Source organism: Argentina silus, assembly GCF_951799395.1.
Source record: "Argentina silus genome assembly, chromosome: 14".
Classification (NCBI taxonomy): domain Eukaryota; kingdom Metazoa; phylum Chordata; class Actinopteri; order Argentiniformes; family Argentinidae; genus Argentina; species Argentina silus.
In genome coordinates, this window is record NC_139668.1 from 17,261,934 (window position 1) to 17,271,933 (window position 10,000).

Sequence of the window (10,000 nt, forward strand, 5' to 3'; positions counted from 1 at the left end):
TACCACTACTACTACTAGTACTACTACTACTACTACTACTGTACTACTACTACTGTACTACTACTACTACTACTACTACTACTACTACTACCACTACTATCAGGAACTACTACTACTTGTTCTACTACTACTACGACTACTACTACTACTAGTACTACTACTACCACTACTACTACTACTACTACTACTACTACCACTACTACTAGTACTACTACTACTACTACTAGTACTAGTACTACTACTACTACTACGACTACTAGTACTACTACTACTACTATTGGTACTAGTACTACTACGACTACTACTACTACTGTACTACTACTACTACTACTTTCTGTTTAACTGTGGCTAGCTGTGTGGAACTGGACACAAAGTTCCACTGGCACTGTTTGGGAAGGTGGAAGGATAGTCCGTATGATGGTGTGTGTGCATGTGTTTGGGTGTGTGTGTGTGTGTGTGTGTGAGTCTGTGTGTGTGTGTGTGTGTGTGTGTGTGTGTGTGCGAGAGAGAGTAGAGAGAGAGAGAGAGAGAGTGTGTCTGCACCAGCGGTCTGAAACAGGGCAGAAGTGGGTCACCTGCTGGTGTGTAAACAGCCTGCCTCTCCACAGCCTCGCCAGGTGACACCTCATCAACGTGCGCCAGGAGTGATGGCTTACACCCGTCCGCCTTGTCAAAACAACACTTCCCCGGCAATTACCAGGGTGGCCAGCCCACTGCAACCCCGGATGGATGGGCTGGGCTGCCATGGGGTCACACCTCTCCCCATAACTCTAGTGGCCATCCCCGCAGTGGCGGGACAGCAAATTGGCCTGCGTCCGTCCCTTCATTCCTCCCTGGTTATCTGTATTGCAGTGAGCTCGCCGGACACCTTGCCTCTATTGCCAAGCAGAATATTTGACGTGCGGATTGGGGGTGGGGGGGGGGGGGGGGGGGTGGGAGAGAGGAGGAATGGAAAGGGGGGGAAAATAAACTGATAACTGTGATGAGGGGCGATAACGTCAGGAGGGAGGCAGACTGAGAGCTGGCGAGCACTGACAGATCAATCGTCAGACGGACAATCTGCATCCTGGGATCTGTCAGCATTTAAAACGAGGGAGAGAGGGAGAGAGGGAGAGAGGTAACGTGACCAATGAGAGAGGCTCTCTGAGGCACTCCGACTCTCTGCAGCTCAGTGCTGCAAAATGATAAAAGCACAGAAGAAGAAACTGACAGATTACCTGTGTACTGTAGGCTACTTCTAACCTATGATGATATTGAATAAGAATTTATGATAATTATTTCTAAAAATTCCTCCAAAATTAATTTTGATGACAGGGGCTGAGATCGGTACATCAATTTAATGTCTGGACTTGTATATTAATAAATGTAAAGCTATTGAAATAAAGCTATTGATTCTTGAAGAATATAACTTAGAAACGCCTCGGCTTAGTTCAACTGTCTTACCCCGTCAGAACGGAAATATGAGCTTTACTCCATTGTTTGTAAATAACAAACATTGTACAGCTTCAAAACATGGTTAAAACTAGCATTTTCATCTCATGGATGGTGAGTCCTTAGCTCTATGACATTGAGAGTCATTGACATTTCACCAGCCCCATCCCTCAGCTGTTTACCAAAAAAAGTGGCGGGGATACCGCTTTGTTGTTGTTTGAAACCCAGATTGCCCCTTTAATATTCAGCATTACTGTTGCTGTAAAATGAACTATTATGCAAGAAACATTCTCACATTAAATTTAAACATGATTGAAATTAAAAAATAATATATTCTTTAAAAATCCAGTTCATGCATTATTGATATCATATCAGAAAATGATAATTATGATATTTTCAGGTATCTTTTCATCGGATACAATCAATGATCAGAGGATAGAGTGAATTGTATTTCATATTTGAGTTCGGACACTTTCTGCAGTGACAGACTTTCCCGCGGGAGCCGAAGCGGAAACAGCTGTCCTCCTGCGCCCGTTGTCAAGGAAACATGTAAACTCCTGAGTTTAGCATGGCTAGGTTGGTGAAGCTACAGAATGAGATTGGAAGAATTAAAACTGAATATTTCACCAGAAACAGGTAATGAGACATTAATTACGACGAACTATTATTTTAAAGAGGGCAACACAAATTCCCCCCTGAAATACAGCTATGGCCGTTTTGACAGTAACGAGAGAGCGCCTAAGGTCATGTTCAGTAGGCAGCCAGGAAAGCCGTCACCTTTGACAGATCGCTAAACAGCTAATGTGATGTCGTTCTCTAGCTTGAGACATGTCGTACCTTCAATCATGTCTTCATGTGTCTTTCACCGCCGTTTGTCGCCGTACCTTCCAGGACAGCCGAGGACAGCAGACAGAAGGAGAACGGGGCAGCCGTCCGGGTCCAGAGCTGGTTCCGAGGGTGCCAGGTGCGGGCCTACCTCAGGTGAGATGTGCTGTGCTGCTGCCGTATTTTCATCCAACTTCTTTGATTGAAGGGATGTTGCGAATTATTATTCGTGGCCTAATAATACTGGTAAATTGTGGTTTATTACAAAATGTCTCAATTATTTTTTCTACACAACTATTTATGTGTATATTATATATGTATGTAATTTCAATTATAGTTTTTATTTTTATTTTTTATTTTTTTACAAACGTTGTACACTGTCATCATCTCCAAACCTAAGACTTCAGCTGCAAAGTGCTGACAATAAAACTCCCAAACCTAAACCATCCCCACTTTACAGTATGAGATTGGCCCTCTTTAGAACTGTGCAAATGGCAAAAGGAAATAAACGTCTATCTACCTCACTCCATCCCCTGTAGTGTGACCCCAACACCATTTTGCAGGGTCAGCAGACAAACTTCCAGACAGTAGGTTAATTCAGATTACTTTAGTTAATTGATCAATGTGTTAAGTGGTTAATTAGCCACAATTTGAGCTGCTTAAGTGCAACTCCCGGGTTACCATATTCCCCCTATAAGCATTGATTTTCCGGGCATATAAATGGCCTTTTGGAAATTGATGGCCTCGTTGAGGCTGAAATTGCAGTAGACTTGCATTTAGAGTATGTTTGATGATGAATACAAATGTCTGGTTGCTCCAGGAGCCATGATCGCCGGACATAATTGGAAAGCCTTAAGTAAAGATTCCTGTGTGCATTGTCCTGTGTGGGGAGGGAGGTGGGGACTTGCTGTTATCATGACCTTTTTAACCGTCGCTAAGCATCCCAAAAGAGCCCCTTTGCTGCAGAGTAAATACAACGCATTTGCTGCCTCTCTCTATCTGATCTCATATTGCCGTTTGTCTTGTGATTTGTCTCGAGGTGTGCTCGTTCTCCCTGCATTTGACAAACATGCATCTCAACAGTGCATCTATTCTTCAGTTTTTTTTCTGTTTGTTGTAAAAGCATAAATGCTACACGACCATTTCTTACAGTCACTTACACAGGAAGGCCACCGTTATTCAGAAGATATGGCGAGGCTTCACAGCAAGGGCACTTTTCAGACAAATGGTGAAGGTAAGTTAGCTGCTGAGGAACGCTATGGATGTATTGATTATGTTATGATAGCATTCATTAAAATTCAATTGCTATATTCTAAGTCATGACTCTGACCTTAGGAAATATAATTCACCCATTACACATTTGGAAATGAGCACTTAGGAAAACGAAGCGTTATCATATGGAATTGCATCTGTATCACTACGGGAATGCAAAGAGGAGGATGGGAGGGAGAGAGGAAGGGTTTAGCAAAATGAGGCCGTTTTCAGCATATTGCCTCCAACTGCTTCTTAATTGAACAGATTGTTGATACAAAATCCAATCCCCACCGCTCTCACAAATAATTTTCTCTGGATTGAGTTTTGTAAACAAATCACAACAGCTATTTATCACCCCCCCCAAATTGACTGTTTGGTAAAGCATAACTGCCAGGCACATTTGGGAAGCGTTCAAAAAGTAGAATCTGGAAATTACACCAGGATGTTTATTGAATGATGTGTCACAGGAAATGGGGGGGAAAAAGGTTTATATCGTTGCTCTTGGAAAAAAAAAAGATGATTTTCAGCCACTCAAAATTACCAAAGCGCTATTCTTTATTAATAAAGACACCTTTTTTTTTCTTCGTAGTGGTTTATCATGCATCACGGCATATGAATTAGTCTTAAGTTTCAGCTCTGCATCGAGCTCCATTTACAACCTCTTTCAAGTCTTTGTCTCCCCCCCCCCCAAGCTTTCTTTTCTCTTATGTCATTACTACAGTAAAGGAGACATATTGAGATATGAATTCCTTTTATAGTCCTCTCAAGTTTGGTCCTGAAATGTGCCCCCAGTGGTTGGAGCGTGGCGTGGCGTGGCATGTGCATATTCTGGCCTTTGTTACTCTATCCTCGCAGGAGTGTCATTGATTATCAAACCCAGCGGAGAGCGTTTGGCCATCATACATCTCCATTAGCGCCCAGCTTGACTACCATAGATTTTCTTGGCCTTGTCTGCATTATGTATTAAGAGGAGCCCCGTCCCCTCAATACAAAGTCTGACTTACCTCGCCCGCTCCCTCTCTCCCTCTCTCCCTCTCTCCCTCTCTCTCTCTCTCTCTCTCTCTGTCTCTGTCTCTCTCATACACACTCCCTCTCCCTCTCCCTCTCCCTCTCCCTCACCCCCCCCCCCCCCACCCCACCCTCCCTCTCTCCCTCCGTGGTATCTCTGTGACTTATTATGTATTATGTATAAAGAACGCTTTATCTCCTGGCTGCTCAGGACAGATCAGAGAGCCGGGACAAGGCGACTGAGATGTAACGCTGTCTTTCCTTTTGTTCACAGACGGCATATTTTATCATGAAGATGAATTTCTACGACGAGATGGCCGTCAGGGTAAATATCACAGTGTCTGCTTTAGCAAATGGAGAGTCCCCTGTGCTCTGAATGTGATCCCCATAAATAGCACTGTAGCGGTATTTCATTACCCCTCTGTCTCAATGAGGGGGTCAGAATATAGGACAGAGACACACACAGTGATGGTGAACTTCTAATGATAATGTACATTGGTGTGCTGTTTTTTATCTACATAACATTCGTGTTATGGGATTCCATACGATTAAACTCGGAATAGTACATGTACAATATATATGCCAAACATTTAATTAAATAGTGAGCAATGTAAGCAAGCAATGTAAGCAAGCCGTTTAACTTTTAAAAGTGACATTTCCAGCTGGACCGCCTAACAGAACAAACTGTCCCTACTGCCACAGCCCGCCCTGTCATATGTCCCGGTAATAAAGGGCACTCACTTTTAAGAGTCTAACAACTTCTACTGCACAACCCATAAATCAAAAGGGTTTGGATTTGAGTGATGCTTTGGCACTTTTATGCAAGGATGTTGCATGGAAACCTTATATTTAACAATTCCATGTAGCCACTCTTTTCTGCCGCAACTGAAATTGTTAAAGATTTTTATACGGCAACAAAACCCCAACATTTATAGAGGAAGGCATATCGCCAGTGAGATGTTTGAACATGGCTGAAAACCCTGAAACTGAGGAAAAGTTTTATATCTGACATTAATCCCAACACATAAAGCCTGCCACGGTGTTATAGTTGGGCTAGTGTTACGGGCCGCCAATACAGGCATCAGTATCTGAGCTAGCGTCTGAGGTCGTAGGGGACGAGGTCAGAGGTCATGTCACCACTTAGAGGGGAACAGAAGCTCCTCCATTGGAGACTGCTGCTTTATTGCTTGTGTAAAACACAGTGATGTGTACAGGAAGCAGCATGAAATTGGAAAAATACCAAATAAGATGAGGATTTTTTATTTTTTATTTTTTTTAAAGAAAAACGAAATACAAAGGTTTATGGCAAAAACAATGATTAAAAAATGCAGGGGGATTTCAAGGTCTTCAAATAATACAAATGACATTGTATTAAATTATTAATTGTCCATATTACTATTGTGTGAGTATGGCATTGATGACAGAGGCAATTGATGGCTGTAGCTGTCTATCTATTGAGTAAATGTTCTTGAATAACTTTTTTCTTTACATTTTCTGGGCCATGCAAAATTGCACTCTCACGCTGAAGATGAATGAACGATTGTATTCCTCATCTGTCTTGCAGTATATCACTGTGCATCTCTACAGATCAACATCTTACCTTATGTCATATTTAAACGACAGTCATATCCATTCATCAACATCCACTGAAGAGTATTTGTTGTTTTATAATAATCCAAATAGGAAGTGTTGTAACTGCATTTAGAAGGCACGTGTGCAAGCCATTGCTTTAGGTGGGGAATCTATGCTGTAGAATATGATAAACTTAGGACAGACACACACTGAGTGTGTGTGTGTGTGTGTGTGTGTGTGTGTGTGTGTGTGTGTGTGTGTGTGTGTGAAGGACATCTCCACCCACCGCATCTCATTGACCAGAAGGGAAAAAAAAGAGAAAAACAATCATCTCTGAATCCCCTTGTGGCACTTCCTTTTAAATCAATTTCTATTCTATTCTTCTTCTCTCAGTTTTTCCCCGATGTCTCTATCATAGTCCCTCTAACAAAGGCTAATGTATTAGCACGTTAATAGAAACTAGTGTTTACAAGGGGCCCGGGACTTTTATTAGATCTAACTGAGCAATATGCATCATTGATTTCAATAGTCAAAAAAGGTCAACAAGAACTTGGGGTGCGAGCCAGCAATTACTTTATTTAAAATTATCTATTGACTGTGGATCAATCGCAATTCTCATTTTGGTCTTTGTTTATGGTATTTTTTTCTTTTACCTGCTATTGTTTAATCTCCTAATTAGAAATTAGAGTGAAGGACATCCGCTGGTCTCTGTTAATAGAGTTTGCACTGTGTGTGTGTGTGTGTGTGTGTGTGTGTGTGTGTGTGTGTGTGTGTGTGTGTGTGTGTGTGTGTGTGTGTGTGTGTGTGTGTGTGTGTTTGTTTATGTGTGTGTGTGTGTGTGTGTTTGTTTATGTGTGTGTGTGTGTGTGTGTTTGTTTATGTGTGTGTGTGTGTGTGTGTGTGTGTGTGTGTGTGTGTGTGTGTGTGTGTGTGTGTGTGTGTGTCTGTCACCATCACAATCAAACATATGTGAATGTACTCAAGTAGTACATTCAAGTAAATTGTTTTGATCATAGAGATCATAAGGTACAGTAGTGATGATAGGACTGATGATCCAAGTAAAATGTTGTTTTGGATTAAGCTGCTATTTAGAATTTTTAATTTTAATTAACTTAGTTTTGGTGTGTTTTGTGTTTTCCTCCAAGATACAGCAAAGATGGAGAGGCTACTATGTGAGGAAATATGTCCATAACTATTACGCTCGCAAGAGGTACCTGGAGGGCCTGGCCAGGAAGAACCAACAAGTCAGGTAGGAGAACTGATCGGAGAAGGACATTTTTGTGGGGAAAATAATGTTTTTTTATTATTATAATAATAATAATAATAATAATAATAATAATAATAATAATAATAATAATGATAATAATGATAATAATAATAATTCATTTTATTTATATAGCTCTTTTATTACATGCCCAGAGCCCTTAACACAGGTAAAAAAATAACATAGATCAAAACATGGAACATATAGGCTAAGTACAGAACAGCGCAGAACACGGGCAACATACAGTACAAAGTCCCACATTAACTAACAGCCTAAACAGCTCTTAAGATGGGTCTTAAAAATGCCCAGACTGCCAGAGGCTCTGACTGATCAAAGCACTTGCTACGGTCTAGTGTCGAGGTCAAGCTCTGCCCTTTACTTACCTATTCTACATTTGGTTTATTTACTGCTTTTAGAAAAACTTAGTATATGTACAGTACCAGTCAAAAGTTTGGACACACCTTTTTTTAAATTATTTTCTACATTGTAGATTAATATTGAAGACATCAAAACTATGAAGGAACAGATATGGAATTATGTAGTAAACAAAAAAGTGTTAAACAAAACAGAATATGTTTTATATTTTAGATTCTTCAAAGTAGCCACCTTTTGCTTTGATGACAGCTTTGCACACTCTTGGCAAGGTGTGTCCAAACTTCTGACCGGTACTGTACGTTTTAAATTTCCAGTGTGTCCAGAGACGGCAGCAACACGCAAAACCACACGGCTTCACCTTTAATTTCAATGGACAGAACTTCACTCGATAATTAATCGATTACGCATTTACTATTTCAATACCTTTTGTCGCTGAGTTATTTTGGAGGGTGATTTTGGGGGTAGGTCTATTGGCTGGAGATGAGAAGAGAAATACAGTCCATTACTGTTTCCCTTGGCCGGTCCTCACCGTGCCAGAAGACTGGAACAGCGTCTAGCTGTTATGCTAATGTTTACTGTGGCACCTAGAGTCCACTATTAGTTACCAAACGTCCGACTTTATGCTTTATAGGAATTCATTCTGGGTGCTTGGGCAGAGATGAATTGATCTGATTAATCTAGAGGCTGAATGCATGATTGCTACACAAGTGAACTAGTAACCTCCAAGAAAGAAAGTCTCCCACGGGGCAGGGAACGATGTGACAAAATAGAAAATTAGCCTCTGATTTCAGCTAGGTCTCGCATTAATAAAACATGCTACTGTATGCTTCGGGGGGCAAAAAAAAAAGATGCCATCTTTTATTTTTGTCCAGAAAAAAATAAAAACTTTAAAGTTAAGTCACTTTTTTTTATTTTTTTTTATGTCGCTAATATATTTTGTTGGAAAATATCTTAAGGCCTCAGCTAAAATTAAATGTAAATTTGTTAAGTGCTCCTTGGATCACTGACTCCCCCCCCCCCCTCCTCTCCTCCTCTCCCCCTCCCCTCCCCTCCCTCTCCCTACAGAGGTAGGCAGGATTGGTGTTTAAAGCCCATTAATGAGTTTTGTCACCTCTGAGTTATATTACCTCAGACACCTACATGGCTGCATCAAACATAATGTGGACAGCGTAGCAGGGAGACGTGTGGTGAAACTGTGGTGAAACCGTGGCAACGTGTGTTTCTCACAATGTCTATTTCATTCTGTCATGACAACCCATACAACACCTGTACAGTTTGATGTCCGCAGTTCTAGTTTGTGCTCATCTGTCATTCTGGAAACTTCTGTCTTTGGTTTGGAGAAACAGAAATAAACAAAAGGAGGTCCGATTCAAACATACGCTTTTTTAAATTTATTTATTTTATTTTATTTTTATTTGACTTATTTTGGATTTCCAGTTATCCATTGTGATGCCAAAGTCTTTCTCGGGCCTGTTCATCTTAATGTCAGGTCCACCTCTTTTGTTCACAGGTCTTCATCCAAGAGCAAACGTCGTGGTTGAAAGGGAGTTGTGTTGGGATGGGAAGTGGATGAGGTTGATATCAAACAGGATGTGGGCCAGGGTGGAGGAGAGGATGAAGATGAGGATTAACAGAGGGTGGGAGATGTGAGGAGGACCTAGTCATTTTGCAGATGTCTGCCTATCATTCACAGAGACACTGCCTGTCCCCCCCAACACACACACACACACACACACACACACACAGAGGCCCTCCTCCCTGCACGGCTGCGTTCCGTGGCGAGGTCGTCCTCTCGCCAGTTAATCACTTGTTTATTTAGTGCTTCTGGGGTCGCGATCAATTAACGCAGTGCTGCGTTTATTTAAAATATCCTTTCTGTGTTAGCCAGGGCCTCTAGGATCGCGCGCTGCTCGATCACTCACCCCGCACAGGTCCGCTTTTTAATCCGATGCTCTCTCCCTCCCTTTCCTCCGTCCATCCGTCCGTTGCATAAATTATTCAGAGTTTTACTAATGGTTCCCATTTAGCGCGAGCCGACCGGCCTCGCATGCCAATGATGGGAGCTGGCCGGACGGGCGAGCAAGCATTGTCTCAGGGCTGCCCCTCTCTCTCTCTCTCTCTCTCTCTCATTCTCTCTCTCTCTCTCCATCTCTCTCTCTCTCTCTCTCTCTCTCTCTCTCTCCCTCTCTCTCTCCCTTTCTCCATTTCTCTCTCCCTACTCTGCACTGACGGATCTCCCCATACAATACCATCTGTGTCATTTCATTAGCC

The 10,000-nt window shown here is 41.8% G+C and overlaps 1 protein-coding gene across 1 annotated transcript in view; it reads left to right on the forward strand.

Annotated features, from left to right (window-relative positions):
* Positions 1 to 1,999: 1,999 nt before the first annotated feature.
* Positions 2,000 to 10,000, forward strand: part of spata17 (spermatogenesis associated 17) — a gene marked incomplete at both ends in the record, with an annotated part of 28,370 nt that continues 20,369 nt past the window's right edge. The window contains 5 exons of the mRNA XM_083684228.1: positions 2,000 to 2,067; positions 2,323 to 2,412; positions 3,409 to 3,490; positions 4,793 to 4,843; positions 7,236 to 7,339. Of these exons, the coding sequence (XP_083540354.1) occupies positions 2,000 to 2,067; positions 2,323 to 2,412; positions 3,409 to 3,490; positions 4,793 to 4,843; positions 7,236 to 7,339 (395 nt within the window). The remainder of the gene's footprint in view (positions 2,068 to 2,322; positions 2,413 to 3,408; positions 3,491 to 4,792; positions 4,844 to 7,235; positions 7,340 to 10,000) is intronic.